The sequence below is a fragment of the Phoca vitulina genome, unplaced genomic scaffold (assembly GCF_004348235.1).
Source record: "Phoca vitulina isolate PV1807 unplaced genomic scaffold, GSC_HSeal_1.0 scaffold15, whole genome shotgun sequence".
Lineage (NCBI taxonomy): Eukaryota > Metazoa > Chordata > Mammalia > Carnivora > Phocidae > Phoca > Phoca vitulina.
In genome coordinates, this window is record NW_022589718.1 from 13,169,111 (window position 1) to 13,186,862 (window position 17,752).

The 17,752-nt window shown below is 52.9% G+C and overlaps 1 protein-coding gene across 4 annotated transcripts in view; it reads right to left on the reverse strand.

Annotated features, from left to right (window-relative positions):
• Positions 1-17,752, reverse strand: part of RBPMS (RNA binding protein, mRNA processing factor) — a 170,337-nt gene that overhangs the window by 12,603 nt on the left and 139,982 nt on the right. For 2 of the 4 annotated variants that reach the window (XR_004300545.1, XM_032413473.1), the window contains exons 6-7: positions 13,774-13,904; positions 959-1,028 (exon numbers count right to left, since the gene is read on the reverse strand). Coding sequence is in view for 2 of the 4 variants with exons in the window: in XM_032413473.1 (XP_032269364.1) it covers positions 966-1,028; positions 13,774-13,904 (194 nt within the window). In the remaining 2 variants the exon portion in view is untranslated. Of the gene's footprint in view, positions 1-958; positions 1,029-9,707; positions 11,126-13,773; positions 13,905-17,752 lie in introns of those variants that run through there. The other 2 variants (XR_004300546.1, XM_032413472.1) reach the window with 2 other exon arrangements.

The following is a 17,752-nucleotide window of genomic DNA, read 5'->3' on the forward strand; positions in this document are numbered from 1 at the left end:
AGCCTATTCAGTGCTCTCCTTCCTCCTCACTAGGAGGGCCTTGACCTCTGTGACTCCCCACTGAAGCTGAACCTAAGTCAACCGGAGGCCAGTTTTCCCCACATACGTCCTTCAAAAGATCAGCATCAGGTATAGTTATGTACATAATTCTGCATGATCTCTTTAGCATTTCTAAATGGATGAAGGTCTGGTCCCTCCCTACACTCATTTTTCTTCCTGTCTTGTGAAGGAATGATATAAACCAAGAAAAACCGCAGACTGTAGAATTGTGTCATCTCAGAGATTTCCTTGAGGGCAGACCCCCCAAATTCACACACCCTATCAGAATTCAGAGTAACAGTGTTTTGTATTTAACAGAGATCCAGTCAAGATACCGAATTAAAGGCGGCGCTTGGAATTTTACACAAATTATACATTTATAGAAAAAAAACTGACTTGGTAGTTCCCTGAAGCAAGGTTAGGCGCAAAGATGCCCATTCAGCATATTGTTTCCTTCGAGACAAGACACTGTAAGGCAAGCCTACTAGGGAGAGCTTGGCCCAAGCTCTAACACGCACGCACGCATGGAAGTCAGTTCTGATAAACGGCCGAGGGTCCCACGAGCCCGCCCTGGGGGCAGCGGAGGCCGGTGGCCGAGTGACGCGGGCAGCGGGTGAACTGCCGCTGCGTCATCCGGTGTCCCGGCCCCCGACACGGCCCGGAAGCAGCGCTGGCTGCTGAGTTAGGACAGCGAAGACCGGGATGAGATGCGGACAGGGTAACATCCCTCGGTCTCCCTCAACCCCAGGTGGACGCCCCGGCAGCGCCGCAAGGCCACAGAGGAGCCCCGCCAGGGGTCTGAGGACGACGGGCGACCACAGGTAACAGGCAGTCTGGAAGGTGTGGGTGCCGCGCGCCCCACGTCCCGGACGTCTGCTCCGCACGGGGCTCACAGCGGCCGCGCAAACCAAGTACTTACATAGCATTCAGCAGAACTGACGGGACTTCCAGCCCTGAGAAGTAGCCTCGGAGGGAGGGAGCCAGCGCATCTGGAAAGACACGTGGGGAGAAGGCGGTGAAGCAGGGCTCCCACTGGACGGTCTCCTTCCCCACAGAGCAGCCTGCCAGGCTGCCGCCGCCTTCACCATTCCGAGCCGGAGCCCACTTACACGTGCCGGCGGCGCAGGGGACCAGAACAGCACCCCGAGGGGTCGTCCACGTGCCCTTAGTGAACACAGGGGCCAGGCTCTCAGCAGAGCACCCGCCTCGGGGAGCGGGCCGGGCCCAGCAGCTCCCCTGCTCCCACCCTCCTTGCCACGGTGAACAGCCAGCCGCCGCTGGGCCAGACCTGGCCTGAGGCTGGCCCGGCGAGTCCCTTTGGTTGCACCCGCTCAGCAGAGCCGTGCCGAGGGCACAGGCCGTCTCCTGGTTTGCTAAGCAGGGTGTGGAAACACGTATCTGCTCCGTAAGGGAGGAATGCGTTCATGACCCATCCGTGCCAGTAAGCCGGCCTGGACATCTTTGAGATTCTGCTTCTGTTCTTTTAGAAAAGGGGTTCTGGCTTCCCAGCCCTGTGGGGTATCTGGTACCCCAAGCCCTCCGCTCACTCTGCTGAGGAAGACCCATCTTTTCCATGAAGTTTCCAAAGTGGAAGGCCAGCAACAAAACAACTGGACTGAGTGATGCTTTGTCCACTTGGCAGAATATTCCCGGTCCTGTGCTGAGGAAAGTGTGAAGAAACAAACAAAAGGGCAAGAGCACTTTGGCTTTAACAAATGTCCATCTGTCAGCAACGTCAGTTTTGCCCCGCAGCCTTTGGCCAGAAGCAAGAAATGCCCATTTACCGTTGCTCCCGTTTCCCTGGAGGAGGCATGGCCTCTCTGCAACACAGGCAGCTGGGAGTGGGGGAGGGAGAGCAATTACATCAAAGGGAGGGAGATGCTCAGGAGGGCTGGATGGGTCTGTGGAGAGCGGCATCCTCCCCAGTGTGGCAGGAGGAGAAAGATGGATCTTCGACCTGGGTCTGGCCCAACACGTTTCTAGAGTAAAATGCAATGCTGGAGGGAATTTTACCCGGGCAAATTGACTTCGATGGTTTAATAGAAGAGATTTTGCTTGAGAAGCCCCTTTTCACATGGCATCTTATTCAGATCTCCAAAGCATAAATAGATGAAGCAGCATCCTGGCAGAGGTGGAGGTGCAGGGGGCCTGGAACCTGCAAGGAAACTCCACAGAACCCGGGGGTGCTGGGGGATTGATGAAGACCTCCTGCCTCTTCTAACCTGCTTTTACATGTGGGGAAATCTATTGACAGCTGGGTATTCTGAGTGACATCCCATGGGCACAGAACCCAGCGGGGTCAGGATCCAGGGCACAGGCTCCACTAGCCCTCATTGACTGGTCTAGGAGTGGGCCCCCAGACAAAGCTCACACAGGATGCCCAGCCTTTGGTCTCGGTCCACATGCAGAAGTCCTCAGTATTTCCTTCTACCCCATGGGCCTCCCCTTCCTCTCTGGCTCTCAATGCAGGGTGATGGGCCACATTGGAGGACTTGATCCCAACTTGGGGCCTCACCTACTTGGGAAATGAAGACTTATAAGGACCACAGATACGTTTTGAGCTTCTCCCCATGCCAGGAATCCAGGTCAGGGAACCCCTTGGGCCAGCTGTGCATGAGATCCTTTGGGGTATCACACTGGATATTCTTAGAAATCAGATCACCAGCTCGAGGGGGTCCCCCTCATTGTGAGAGGGCAAAGCTGTATTCCTCGGGAGCCACCAGCAGGTAGTGAAGTTCATTTAAGGCAGGGCCAGAGTCATTTTCAACACTCAATAGCAATTAAGGGGATGAGGGACCAGAAATTCTTTGCAAGCAGGTAGGCTAAAAACATGTCACTTTGTGAATTTAGGAGTATATGCAGGATAAAGAAGAGAGAAATAAAGAAGGGAAGTGTGGGAGGATAGGAAGGAACAGGGAGGGAGGAATACAGGGGTGCAGGAGGAGGAGGCAAAAGGGAGGAGAGGGTGAGTGAAAGACAAAAATTTCATACCTACCCATGGCTTATGGCTTTGTGCATCTGAATCCACTTGCTCACTAAGCAAAGGGCAGAGTTGGAGCTCCCTTCCTGAGACAGGTGGTAAAGGAGGGGACGGGGGCACAGCCCCATGGCAGGTGGGGGGCTGGGAACCTAAACACACAGCGGGAGGGGATGGGTCTGTGTGCACTGGAGTCGGAGGGAGCGTGGTGGTGGCGACTGGTGCTGCCTGGGTGTGGGGCCGGGGCGCTGAGCCCCACGAGGCCAAGACATGTTGGTGTTTCAGAGACACAGGAAGAGGGAGGTCTGACCAGGGGGTGGGGGCGCAGTGGATGGCACGATTTTTGGTGACAGTGACTGCGAGAAGGAAGCCCTTCATCTCCCACACGCCCACCCCAGCCTCAGCCAACCTCGGGTGCATGCTGGCCTCTTCCACCCACACCATCCTCAAACCCGGAGCCCTGTAGTCAGCCTGGTCTAGAACCCCTGAGCACTCCAGGGTGCTAAGTAGACTGACTCTGGGCTGTGGGCTCTAGGAGAAGTCGTACACAGCTCAGCCGAGCTGAAGATGGCCCGCTGGCTGATTCTCGGGGAGGATGTGGTGGTGATGGAGTCAACAGAGGCCCCGAAATTCATCACTCTGTGCCCCATGGCTTGGACACCACAGCCCCTGCCAACAGGGTGGCCCTTCTCACTCCGCTTTCAGCTCGGAGGCGTGCAGTGGCAGGCACTTGCCAGCAGAGGGCAGCGCCCCCACCCGGCCGAGCCTGAGCTGCCTGCCCCGCGCTGGTCCAGGCGAGCGAGCTGTTGGGTGCTAACTAATGCTGTCCTCTGGGACGGGGCTGGGGGGGACGGACCCCCACCTGGGCTGCTTGTTCTGCTGTGGTTTCTGGCTCCGGGTCACTCGTGGCCACTCTGGGCCACTGCCCAGCGGCCGCTGTAGAGCGTCGTCAACACTGGGGAGACCTGTGCTTCCCTGGCGCCCTGCCCGCGGACAATACGGCAGCGCTAAGTCTGTGCCATTGGCCTTCCATGTAAGACAGGATCCTGTCTGTAGAAAACTGCACGTGAGCTCGCGCGCACACACCCCCCCCAACTGCACACTCACAACCCTGCCTACGATCCCAGGAGCTTCTCACGTCCCTAGAACAACCTCTACCGATATATGTGATCCACGGCAACACCGCTGCCCGCTCCGCCAGACCACTAAGCACACCATCGCACACACTGCGGCCTGTGGGCCCAGAAGCACCCGGAAGACGCCGGGACGCTTCTCGGCTCCAACTCAGTACTGCCGAGTCGTTACCGTCCGGTTCACTATCCGGGGGCCAGCTGTATGGGATTCCACCACCACACTTCTTCGGGAATGCTCTTCGAAAACACAGTGGCCCTGCAAAGTAACACTGAGGTCCCCCACACCTTAGCACGGATGGCACCGGCTCCCGCGATGTGTGTGACAGCTCGGACAGGAGAGGAGAACACCCAGAAACAGAAATACCCCAGAGCAAAAATAAACTGGAATGCTAGAGAAAGTAGTAAGTATCCATAAAAGTCGTTTCTATCCTCTTCCACTTACAGATGAGGAAACTAAGGCCCAGCGGAGTGAAGTACATACAGAATTCACAGGTCCGAGCATGTTGCCGAACAGGAAGACCCTGACTGGTCTCGAGAGCGGAGCCCTCAGCCCTGTGGCAGACAGTGCGGAGCAAGCGGCGAGAGACCACGGACCCGCGCTGTACCCCCACCCCCTTCCAGGGGCCGCCTGTCCTCACCACGCCAGCCTTCAGAAATAGCACGGAAAGTGCCTACCAGGTGCTGTTTTCTTCCCCATGAAATAAAGGGATCAGTCTAGACCAGCAGTTCTCAGAGTGTGGTCCCTGGCCCACTGGCGTCACCAGGGAACTTGTCAGAAATGCAGAAAGCCCGGGGAGAGAAACCCAAGTCCCTGCATGTCACAAGCCCTTTGGGAGATGATGATGCACACATCCAAGTTCGAGAGACACTGTTCCTGTGTGAGGTTTCGGAAGTGTGGCTGGAAGCAGGCTGTCTAGAGATGCTCTGTGGTCAAGGAAGTCGGAGAGAAATGCGGTCTCTGCCCCTTCAGCGGAATCGAGAAGTTCCACCATGAAAAATCCCGTTTGACTTGATTTAAACCCTGGGTTTCCCAAGTTTATCTGCCCACAGAATCTTTTTATTATGTTCACCTGAACTTGCTGAGAAATGCTGGTGTGGAAGACCCCTTCCAGGGGGTGACTTTCGGTGGATCTGGGAGGCTGAGGCATGCCAATATGGCATCCAAGTTTCTAGCTCTTAACAGAACTAGTCAGAGCTGGAAGACCACCAGACCAGCTAGGGGCCCTGGATGTCTGATCTCATCTGTCAGAAGCAGGGAAGATTTTCTTACCTTTCCCGAAGCAGGTGCTGTACCTGAACACAGATTTCCCCAGCACCATCTATTCAGAGCCGGGCTCTCCTTTCTAAGGCATGGATATTCAGGTTTCTACACTGGGCCCGAGAGGGAGCGCTGACTACCCTGCTGGGGCTCTCCCAACATGGAAACAACTGCAGCCAGCCACTCACACATTCTTTAGTTATAACCAGCCCTGGCCTGCTCACTCCAGGCCCAAGGATCCATTCTGAGCACCGAATAAAGCACGTCGGGTCCTACAGCAAACTTTGCTGAAGGCTGCCAGGCTAAGGAGAGGTTGCCAAGCCAGGTGCACACTGCGGTCCAAGAAACTCCAAACTCACCAAAGAGACTAGATTGATCTGCAATACAAAAAAGATGATCTTCTTTATGGGACTACTCACAGGGTTCTTTAAAATAGCACCCCTGCCCTAACACAGTGCTCGCCAAAACTGGAAAAACACGTTTACTCCAGCCCTATGCCCCTGCAAGATCTCCCCATGCAGATGGTGGCACGCTGCTGAGGCCTGAGCCCAGGCAGCGACGAGGTCTAGACCCCTGTGAACACCTCCTGCTAAGACCAGTCAAGGCCGGGCTTAATTACCCAAAAGCCTTCAGGGATAATTTTCTCTCCTGGGCTTTTAGACTCTTTCCCTGTCTGTCCTAAGCACAAGCCAGGTTCTTGCCTTCAAAGAGGCATGTGAAATGTGCTCAGACACCCCAGAAGTTCACTCAAGACGCCACTCGGGTCGAGGGCACCCAAGCGTGTAACATCCTGTGTCAGATTAAGTCCACAGTGGCTGCTTGTCATCCATATTTAATTCTGCCAGTCTGTTAATTTTTAACTATGTTTGCTATCAAGGGCCATTAGAGGTCCCCAGGAGCCGAGCCCAGTGAAGCGAGAAGTACTTCATGGCAGAGTGGATGAGGCTTGAAGTTGGGGTGTCCCACTTTCCCATCCTGTCACTGAGCTCTGGCCTTCCCCACCGGCAGCACAAAACCTGAATAAAACATGATCCCATTTGGAGTTGATTTGCCTTTTTTCCCCTGTCAGAATTGGTTTTCTTCAAGGAGAAATTCACTTTCTTTTCATGAAGGCTACATTTTGTATTTCCAAACTTTCTCTGTAGCCTTGGTTTTGTTTCCAGAGCACTTAGAATTCACATACTTTTAGATGGTATCTGGGTGCCCATTCCCAGGAAAAGAAGGCCCAAGCCCGGGTGGAGGGCCACCTGGCCAAACCAGAGCCTCGCCTTGGCATACACCATGGCCGCAGGCTGCCATTCTTGCCCTGGCACCAGCTACTTCTCTTCCGCACCCGGGAACAGAGCCTGGGCCCTTAGGGTTCCCTTGGTGGGGTGCTGGTCTCGAGTCCCTATATCCTAACTGCTTCTAATGCTACAAAGGGAGGGCTGGGAGCCTCTGGGCCATGCCAGATCAAGTTCCGACAGAGAGAAGGAAACAGAAGAGCTAGGTTAATAATTACGACCCCATGCCAAGCATTTTACTCTTTCACTCGAAATGACCCCATCAAGTAGATATTCATTCTTCCTACTTAGAGATGAGGAAACCGAGCTTCAGTGAGGTTAAAATAAACTTGCTTAAAATCCCAAAGGTCGCACAGTGGGTGGAAACGGTCATTAAAACTGGCCTGTTTGATCCCGATTCCGTGCCAGGCCCTCTGCACCGTCCTACTGGGATGTCAGACCACTTACTTGTTGATCATCCCAAGGACGAGGTGGGCTCATGGACTTGGGAGGAGCTCTCATTGCGAAGGAGGCCGGGGAAAAAGTCATAGGCCCTAGGAAGTTTAGCCTTACAAAGGCCAAAACGAAACATGCTTGAGACACCGGAAAGACAGTGCCCCAAAAGGAGGAAACCCTGTGGCCCCCCAGCCAGGAAGAGGCCCACCTGGAGCTGCTCTCTCGGTCACGGCAACGGTAAATTTGAGGAGAGTCTCGCTGGGGTCCCCAACCACGGCTGGGGCCACCACACTAGGGGGCTGCCCAGCGTGGCGAAGTTCGGGGCCCAGCAGCAGCTCTGGCCACAGGAGCCAGCTACCCCTGTGAACTCTGGCTGAAGGCCTCCGGACTGCTTCTGAAGAGGCCAGTGCGGATGCGCCGAGCGCTTCCGTCCCTCACTGCCCTAACTAAGGGCTCCCGAGTTCTCCAGATACTGAGCCGCAGAGGAGGGGGTGAGGACAGAAAAGGTAAACAGGAGGTCATTTGCTTGGCCAGGGTGGGATCCCCTGGGGTTGGGCCACAGGGCTGTGGAGAGAGTGACTTCCCAAGGCACAAGAGGGGACGCTGCCACCTGGAAACGAGACGGGGCAGAATCCTAGCGGACGGACTGTGGGAAGAATGAGCCACAGAGTCCAGGGAGGAACGGGCCGGATGACCCGTGGGTCTTTCTCTTCTCCAGTTTCTCCGATAGCAAGGCAAGATAAGGCAGCAGCTGGAAAGTTCAGGGACAACGGGTTTGAGTAAAGCAACCCACAGGAACCACTTAGTCTCTCTGGGAATTCAGCTGTTTCCCACTCTTGATCTACTTCCTGTCAGGGATGGGTTCTCTCCCGACAGGCGTGTCCGGGCCTGGCCGTGGGGGAGGGCGTCCTGCGGGCACACGTCCTCCGGGCGCTGGCACAGGCTGCAGACACCTCACGGCTGGAGGCAGGGCTGTCACTCTGGCGGCTGTCCCCAGATGCCTCATCCTGCTCGCCTGTCCCTCGTTTATTCTTCCCAACCTCTGGCCTTCCATCTGGCCGCAGCCAGGAGGGCTCTGCAGCCGCCTCAATGTCGTCAAGATGGTGCTGGATGCCGGAAGCGTCTGAACGATCACTGCCTCGTAGGGAGCTAGGCCTAGGTGTTCTCCTTGTTGAAAACCACATGCTCCTTAAAAGGCTAGCATTTATGGCGCACTCTCTCATTCTAAAGATTTTATTTATTTGAGAGAGCACGCGAGAGGAAGCACAAGACAGGGGAGGGTCAGAGGTTTCCCCGCCGAGCGGGGAGCCCAATGTGGGGCTTGATCCCAGGACCCCAGGATCATGACCTGAGCCGAAGGCAGACGCTTAACGACTGAGCCACCCGGGCGCCCCCAGGCCCTCTTGTTCTACATGAGGGATTATTAGGCCCACTTTACTGAAGCCCAGAGTAACGTTACGTAAGGCACTTGTTCAGTCGAGGTCACACAGCTCGTAAATGGCAGAGCCAGTGTCTGCCCAGGTAGCCCCAGAGCCCGCACTTCCAAGCCCGTGCTACCGCCAGGCTCAGCCCTCCTGAAGGACTCGAGTTCCGGCACAGGCCAGGCCTCGTGGGGCAGGCACACAAACAGCCCCGAGGTGGTGCTGGGAAAGGAGAGGGGGCTCTGTGCTCCCTTCTAAGTGGCAGACACACGCCCAGAGCTCAGAGGAGGCCAGCGCTGTGAGCTCAATGCCTGGCCGGCCTGCCCCCCACCTGGCCTCCTATGGGAGTTAAGCCAGGCGCCCCTAGACGAGAAAGCTGAACCGAGTCAGGAACTAGACAAGGCTAGCACATTCAGGAGACAGAGCACCCAGGGGCAGTTTCTCCTCACAGTCTGACCTTCACGGGGCTGTAAGGTTTAAAGGGAAAGGTACATTATCAGAGGATTAACAGTTTCATCGATGTCTAAAAACAATTTAAAGCCTTGGGCTGATCAGCCCCCAAAGGCAACCTCTGCAGTCCCTCAAAGCCATGCTCTCCCAGATAATCACAAGGCCTGGACTGCAGGGAGACAGTGGCCACTGGAGAAAGCCAGGCCTCGAGGACCAGGTCTCGGGCGGGAAGAGCTGATGCCATCTGGGAGGCCCTGAAGCAAACACCCTGAATCTCCCGACTCTTCCCTTCCCTTTGGGAGGGTGGCCAGCTGCTGGGATGCCGAAGCCCCCTGCCCCTCCGGCTTTGTTCACGGCTCCCTCTGCAGGACCAGCCACCCTTACCCACTGTGCGTGAGTCCCGCCCCACTGGGTGCTCACCCAAGTCGATACTCACACCTGCCCTGCTCCCTGCCTCCCTCAAGACACTCCCTCTCTCCTGGGCCGTGCGCTTCCATTACACTCCGTGCCAAACCAGATTGCTTGTGTCTCATCTCAGCATTCTCCATAGGGCATAGTGACAAAGGAGAGGCTTAAAGAAATTTGTTTTTATAAAAAAGTTTAAAGATTCAGTTCGCAGTTGCCTTTCGCTGAGTAAATGCCTGGATCGGGCGGGCGGGCGGGCGGCTCTGCCGTGAGCACCCGCAGAACATTCCTGGCCCTTCTCTCCCCCCGTGATCTCTCTTCCTTCCCTGTGTGCCTGGGTCACTTTTCCCATGGTCCATTTTTATATTGATTTTGGGTTTAACCTTTACAATTTGTCCTGTGTGACACAAGGCACCTCCCAAGGGGCATGTCCTGCCCTGGAAGTCTGTGTTACAATTTTAGAACCTTCTGTTGACATGCAGGTGATGGGTTCCAGCTGTGAGCCGTGGAACAGCCCTGGAAGATCTGCCGTGACTCAGGGCAAATGAGGCCCCTGGAGAAGACACAGGGAACCGGGACTTGCTCTCTCACTCCTACTTACCTGGACAAGTTTCTGGCCCAACAAGGTGGCTCTGGGTCAAGGGTAAATGGTATTCTGTTTCTAGAATGTAATGGGAACAGTGCACTTTATTGGTTTTCTCTCTGCCCCGTCAGCAACAAGACTAAATAAATAACTGGCACCAAGCAAAACTGAATGGGGACCGAAAAGGCTGAGCTGTGTGAGGACGACGTGGCAGGAAGTGCTGTATGTGCACAAGAGAATTTTCCTAAAAGCCATGGATGAAACCTGCCCTCCTGTTCACAGTGACTTTCAGAATATATTTAATAAATTTCAAACACCAATGACCTTGAAAGTAAACAGGATGATCATGTCTAAAAATGTTAATGATCTTCTTAGAACTCCGTTGTTTGCTGCATCAAGTTGTTCCTTCATCTCTACAAACGACATGGCAGGACTGCAGCCTACAGTCCCATTACCTTCTGCAATGAGGCCTCAAAAAATAAGTATCTTCAATTTACAGACGGAAGCTGGAGCAGAACCAGAAGATGTGACTCCTGATCTTCAATGACAATTTCTGCCCCTTGGGTCCTCCTTCCTCGGGAGCAGGGCGGACAGACTGGAAAACACAGCTCTTTCTTCACACAGGCTTCTGATAGCCAGACACACCACCCCTGCTGATGCAAGATCTCCTGGTAGAGGCGACCCACACATGCTAGAAAGAGAATCTTCCAACGTGCAGCTCCTGATGGCGCAGGAGCCCAAGAAGAGAGCAGTAGCAGCAGGGAGGCCTCGGCTCTGGGCCACGCCTCCCCTGGACGCTCTGAGGCCTTCTCCCACGTGGTGTGTGCTCAGCGTCATGGGCCCAATTCTCCCACAATCTCATAGCTCCAAACTCGCATCACCACGAAAACAAAACGCTGCAGTCTACTTGAGATAATTTTTGCTCTGATTAAAATTTTTATTGAAATCTCTCAAATGTTACCAAGAAATAATTTTTGCAAAATGGGGGAAAAATAGCTAACAAGCAAATTCAACATGGGAGCTCCCTCTGCTGGTCTGCAGTAGGTTGGTATGTTACAAACACATTCCCAGAGACAAATCTAATTTGCTGGAGAAGTGGACAAAAGACAGGTGTGTTGGGCTTTGCCTCAGGAGAGAAACACTAGAAGAAAAAAAAAATCCAAGTCTCAAAACAGAGCACAACATTGCTAAGAAAAGCAAAATAATATAAAAGCTTCTCCAAAGACATACAGTAAGATCTCCAAACAAAACCGGAACCATCCACTAAGGGGATGTTCCGTTTTAGTCTTCCCCACTGCTCTACCTCCAGTTAATAAAAATTCTCTCAGGCCCTTTGAGTGAAGGTTAAGTTCTTATTCCCTTGTCTTTGCCTCCAAGTCTCTTCTTACAGGCTTCTCATCTACTTAGAGAAGAAAGTTCCAAGGAGTCAGTGGAGTGAGGCCTTTCCAAAATTCCAACAAAGAGTAAGTCTTTGGTGAGCCAGCACTGAGGCGTGGAAAGAGCAAGGCCTGGGAGTCAGGTGACCTGGCTCCAGTCATGGTAGAGCCACTCGCGACTGTCGAGAACTCTCCATCTTCTCCAGTCTGTCTCCTCAACTGTAAAATGGGCCAGACCTGCTGGATCGGTAAGGCCTCTACCAGTTCATTCTAGGATTCTCATCTTGGACAAAGGAATTTAAATAACCGTATCTGTTCATGAGCCTTGGTTACAGAACCCAAGCTTGCACTGGGAATGACTCCAAACAAGTTTTGGGGTTGAGCACAAGGATCTCACTGATTTCAGATGAAAGTTCCACCAACTCTAGGACCGATGTGGCGGAGCCAAGTGGATTCCAGGTTGGGAAAGTCTCAAGATCAAGACAGGGAAGGGCGCCACCCTGGGCAAAACATCCCACTAAGTCAAATGGTTGAGTCCATCTAATCTTGGCACTGTCTCTAACCTTTCTCACGATGGGCATGGGCTTTCTAATCTCTTAAGACTCTTCAGTTCCTTCTCCCATACACCCCCAGATAGACTTTGGATTTCAATCATTATACGAAGCAAGGCAAGTTACCCGGATGTTATTAAGGCCCCCAAAGCCACCGTTCCCACTCCTTTCTGGCCACTGTCAATTCTTGCTTTTCCAGGACAATGGTGAAAGGCTTTGCTGCTGATTAACAAAGCCACTGATATTCACAATACTCTGCACACCTGGCACCGTTCCATGGTATTCGGAACATTTGCCTCAACTGTCAGTTAATCCTTATTTAGGCGGTCTAGGAAGAGGAGCGAAGACATCTCCACAGATGGTGGGGGCGGGCCCACAAACAGAGGGGGCCTCTTTGACTTGCTCCCCATCACCTACAAAGTTATCCCCAAGGCCACTGCGAACATTTCGATGACTCAGCAGAAGACAGCCACAGGTTTAGGTTTTATCCCTTCTCCCTCCCCTGGCCCCTGCGAGGAGCCCGAGCGCTGATGAGGACTGAGGCCAAGGCAGCAGCGAGGGAAGGGAAAGCAGAAAGCACGGCCGATGTGGACCCCGGGCCATCGGGCTCCGAATCCTGGGGCTGCTCTAAGTCCTGTCCCGAGCCAGCAGCTCTCACCGTCACCCTCTCCTTTTCCCTCACTACCTCCTTCTGCCAACACCGAGGGTCGTCACTTCGGGGGCCTCTCTCTGTAGTCTGCCTGCTCGGTGCCCGGGAGGCTGGGCCGTGCACGCGTGCACAGAGCATGGACGGCTCGGCTGGGACGGAACGGGCGCGTATGCAGACGGCACCCCGCCTGAGCCCCTGGCCGCGAGGACGTCAGCTAGGGGGCTGCTTGTCCGGGCTTTAGTCAACACAGTGAGTTCTGTACAACATGGAAGTTTCCCGTCAGAAGGAAGAGTTTTCTGGGAAGCTGTGTATTTCATCCAGCCTTGTAAATAAACACTAACAAAACAAACAAAAACCCCACCTGTCTGTCCAGGCCAACGGTTTTTCAGAAACCAGGCTTTTAGAGGAGTTACACGTGCGGTAAAACGAATGAAATCTATATTCTCTCCTCTTTGCTGGTGATCCTCGCTGAATCCTAACATTACTTCATTACTACTGCTTGCATTAAGAGCAAAACTAAGAGCAACATCCCCCCCCGCCAAGGGGAGAGGGAGGGTTGGGACGTGGGTAGTAATCTTTGTGACGAAACAAGGGAGTTTTATTTAACTAAGAAGGGAACTGGGTCCAGACAAAGACCTTCACCTTGACCTGTAATTACACTCTCCACACTACACTGTACCTCCTTTTCTAAAGGTGGAAAAAAAGGAATCCTAATCTTTCCTGTAACATCTGTAAGCTAGCACACGGTCTTCCTGGAAGCTTCCAACTTTCCCCTCTGGCCACTAGCTCTCCTAGAACCCGAGAGACGAAATCCCTCCACGCACAGACACACAACTCCGGCAACCAGCGCGCGCCTCCCTCGGCAGCTCCCGCACGACCAGGCGCACGCGACTATGTTCTAGGGACGCCCTCGGGCTGGCTGGGGGCTGGGGGGGAACCTGCACCCCGTCTCTCGTGTGTGGTATGAGGGTGAGATCATTAGGGAAGAGAGAGGTGTCACTGGGGCAAACATCAGGCAGTGGGTGATGTCATTGCTGTCAGACGGTCCTCAAGTCCTGGAGGAGTGTCAGCTTGATTTAGAGGGGATCATTAATCTCTGGAAGGGGGGTCTGTTAGCTGGATAGGTGTTAGTTGTATGGTGTGCTCTGGGGAACCAGGTTTGAAAGGACCGGTGGTGGAGGGAGTGAAGTCGTGGCCGATGGGTATAAATTACCTGGGCATGCAGTGAAGCGGGATAGGTGAAAGCAGGAGGAGGTAGAGCAGGCGCTAACTCCGCTGGGTACAGAGGGTACGGGGCCCACACTTCAGGGCTACTGGGGTAAAGTGCAGGCACTGTGAGCTCATCTGCAAGAAAAGAATAAGGGAAGAGTTAGTGGTTACCAAACAGCTGCTTTCAAATCAGAAACAAAATACCAAATAACCCCGAGCCCCCATCCAGTCAGAAGTCAAATTACTCTCATGCTTTCAATAACCTGTGGGTTTTGGTCCCCAAACTCTAAGCAAGGGAATGGTAAATACAAAGTGGAAAAAAGCAACCGGCATCTGCTGCCTGTCTGGCCTGCTGGGATCTCAGGCCTGGGCTCTGCCCTGGACACTCTGATGTCTTTCCAACCAGAGCTGGGGGGAAACAAGAACAGTGGGGATTTCCTGCCCCAAACTGCACACGTGGCCCTCAGAGGGAGAGAGGAAGAAAGAGAACCGGTAGGAAATATCCCATGAAAACCCACTGCAGAGCCTTTGGGAGAACAATGGTTTACTGGCAGGGTCATGATAGACCAGAACAACTGTAGGCCTTCTCTGTTTATCAGTGTAATTACTACTGACAAATACATCATCATCACCAAGCACTTTCCATTCAGCTCTCCGAAGCACGGGGCCAGCCACTGTACCTGCAGGGTGTTTAAGATGTCAAAAATGCAGAGAACAGAAGTGAAACAGCCTGGAGTATCCTGATTAAAGTTAAACTCCACGAAGATGCAAATTAGAACACTCGTAGTTGCTGCTTACACTGACTGTATTTTCTAGGGGAAAAAAAGTGAGTCGTGTTGCCAACTGACTGGTCTGAATCCGATTCCATTCAGGTCAAGCTGCAGTTTGCCAGACTGAAGGGCAAGTGCCCGGGGCTGAGAATGTATCAGGAAGCAATCCATTAAAGTAACAGCAAACACATGAGGGAGCATCTCAGCAAAGAAAAAAAAAATCACATCAGTCGATAGTTATGAATCTGGACTCTGTGAAGCAGCGATCTCAGTATGTGCTTTTATCACCTGTCAAAATCTGAAATCAAGGAGGCCAAGGATGCTACCCGGGGCTGCCGAAGGAATCAGAAAAAGGCGACTGTCATAAAGCCATTAGTGACTCTGCCATTCAGGACTTTCCAGAAGTCTAGAGTAGAGTGCACGTGACCCAAGGTCGAAAGGGTCATTTCACTCCTTCCCACATATAAGCCACCCCAGGCCTGCTCATTCTGTGTCTCCCTCATCCTCTCCATCCTCCCCCCTTCCCCCAAACTGTGGCTCTGGGAACGCTTTTCAGTATGGGAAGGGGACTAGAGACAGAGAACTTTCCCGAGTGTGATGTGGGGACTACTCTATGGAGCAACGGGGAAAGCAGCTGAGCCTATGGGTGCACGGGGACCTGCTGAGTTTTTCCACAGCCAGCCAGCATGGCAAGAACTACTGAGAAGATGGGGAGTCCAGAGCTGACTGAGGACTATCCATTCAGAGGGCAGCGTGGGGATCCCAGCAAGGCAGAGAACTACGCTGCGGCTGCCCCAACTCCCCGACTCCCTCTCTCAACAAGGCAGTTAAAATGTCCTCTTCAGACTTGGCGAGGGGAGGGCAGACTGTGTAGGTTAGACTGGAGAGCCAAGCCCAAAGTGCGGACTCATCGTTATTATTCGAATAGGAACACAGTAGCATCCTAAGCTTCTTCAAATGATCAGGTCTACACCACCTATTTCCAACTCTAGGGTGTGTAGTTTCTGTCAGAAAATTCCTTACGGAGGGGGTGGGAGAACGCTTCACAGACCCCTGTGTTTCCGGTCACGATGAGACCATATGATTTCCATTAGAGCAACTCTTGTGGGAGCCCCGCTCGTGGAAACGAACTGCTGCCAGAACCCAGGCCTCGGATTTTAAACAAACAACCATTCTCAGGAATGGCAAGCTATTATTGTTGTTGTTGGTACTGTTGTTTCAGCTACCATGCTATTTTAAGACATTGAGTCTTTTTTAAAAAAAAAAGTCAAGAGAGTCTCAGGACCTAGCACACGAATGTCTTCGCCCAGCCTTGCTCAGCCCTACTGTGACAGCGGATGACTGACTAACTGCCATCAGACAGGACTACGCAGGGCCTGCAGCCTGATGGCAGCATGTCCTCATCCTGTGGCCTCACAGGAACTGACCAAGTTGGGGGTGCTCTAATCTGATCCACTTTCCTTTAGAAAGTTTTAAAAATGAAATGAGATGTCTTTTAAGATGCCTGATCCTAAAGAGACAAATACTGGAGACAGGTGGAGTCAGGATTTCAATCTCGGCCTTGACAGATGGGATTTATGATTTCCAGACATTTCCACATTTTTATCCTAAAGCATTACTTCCCATTGGGTCTAGACTCATGCTCAGAGACTATTTACTAACATTTGCCCAAAACCTAGCCCAGCAGGATGGGGCATTTGCTTCCAAATCTCCCACACCCAAAGCCTCTGAGTAACAGAAGTCAGGTAAGTGAAGTGGAGGCCTAGGAGAGACTGGAGTGAACTTGCATTTGATCAGGTCTTTCATACCTCTCATCATCTCTCCCTTCTCCCCTTGAGAAGGAATCTCGAGTTACCATAAATGTCAAGAGACATGCAGCACAGAGTGGGCTGGTCAGGAGGAGGATGAGGACGATGAGCTCAAAATGTGCCAGCGGAGATGTTCTGAGCTGGAGAGTACTGGGGGAAAGGAGGGCAGTGAGGAGGATTTCTCCAAGGGTTGGCTAGTGAGCGCCCAGGAAGGGAGGATCCAGGGCTTCACCAAGTCTGCGCCCCTGGGGCCAACTCTGAGACTAGCATTTAGTGTGTAATACTGTTTGCTGGACTGAACGGTACCTGGTGGAACATTCTAAAAGTTGCTTAAAGATACACCACTGTTTTATTAGAGGAGTTTAGGAAATATCCATAGGACCTAGATCTAAGATTTCCTAATCTGTTCAGTATCTGTCACACTAAAACAAAAATGAAACAAAAAAAACCAGCAAAAGAGCAAACGGGGCTCAAACCAGAACAAATGCTACAGAACAATGATCTTCAAAGTTCAAAATAAAAGCAGTGGAACCGTTTCTTCAAACTAATTTTTCCCAGAATCTCTTTTTAATTTTTTTAAAAAAGATTTTATTTCTTTGACTGAGAGAGCACAAGCAGGGGGAGCAGCAGAGGGAGAAGGAGAGAAGCAGGCCCCCCACTGAGCAGCGAGCCCGATGTGGGACTCGATCCCAGGACTCCGGGACCATGACCTATGCTTAAAGGCAGATGCTTAACCGACTGAGTCACCCAGGTGCCCCCAGAATCCCTTTTAAAATAGAAGTGTAGCAAATTTTGGTTGACTTAGTGGTGGTGGTGGGGTTGAACTGGAGGACCTCAACCCCCATGACAGTCCCCAAGGTCCACTAGGGTTCCAGAGAACAGTCTGAAAACTGCTCTTAGAGCTGCGCTCACCCAGGGACTAGTTTGGAAAGTAAGCTCCTCTTCAAGTCTCTGGAGACTGAACTCATTCCTACCGCTCCTGGAAGCCCACCTGAGAGAGGGCCATGAGCAGCTGGAGCAGGGGAAGAAACCAAGAACACGGCAACAACTGGGCTAGAAGCCAACAGGCTCTCCTAACACAGGCCTCAGTGCCCGAAGTACCTTGGAATGCTGCGGGAGTCCTCCAGGGCGGGTTTAGGGCCTCACAAAGTGCAGAAAAATCTGAGCCAGGAAGTGTAAGAGGGGAAATGACAGGAAGAAAGGTGCCTATTCTGCTAAAAACTTACTAGGATGGCAAGACTGAAGAAAGAGAAAGTTTGCTGCCGTGGGCCCATTAGGATGACTAGAGTTCAGGGAGGGGGTGAGACTCCCCCCTGACAAAAGAGCCTCCTGATCACCCAGAGTGAGCCAGGCCTCAGTTAGCAGAGGGATCAGGAGGCCAGAGCTTTTTGTCTAGGCCTAATCC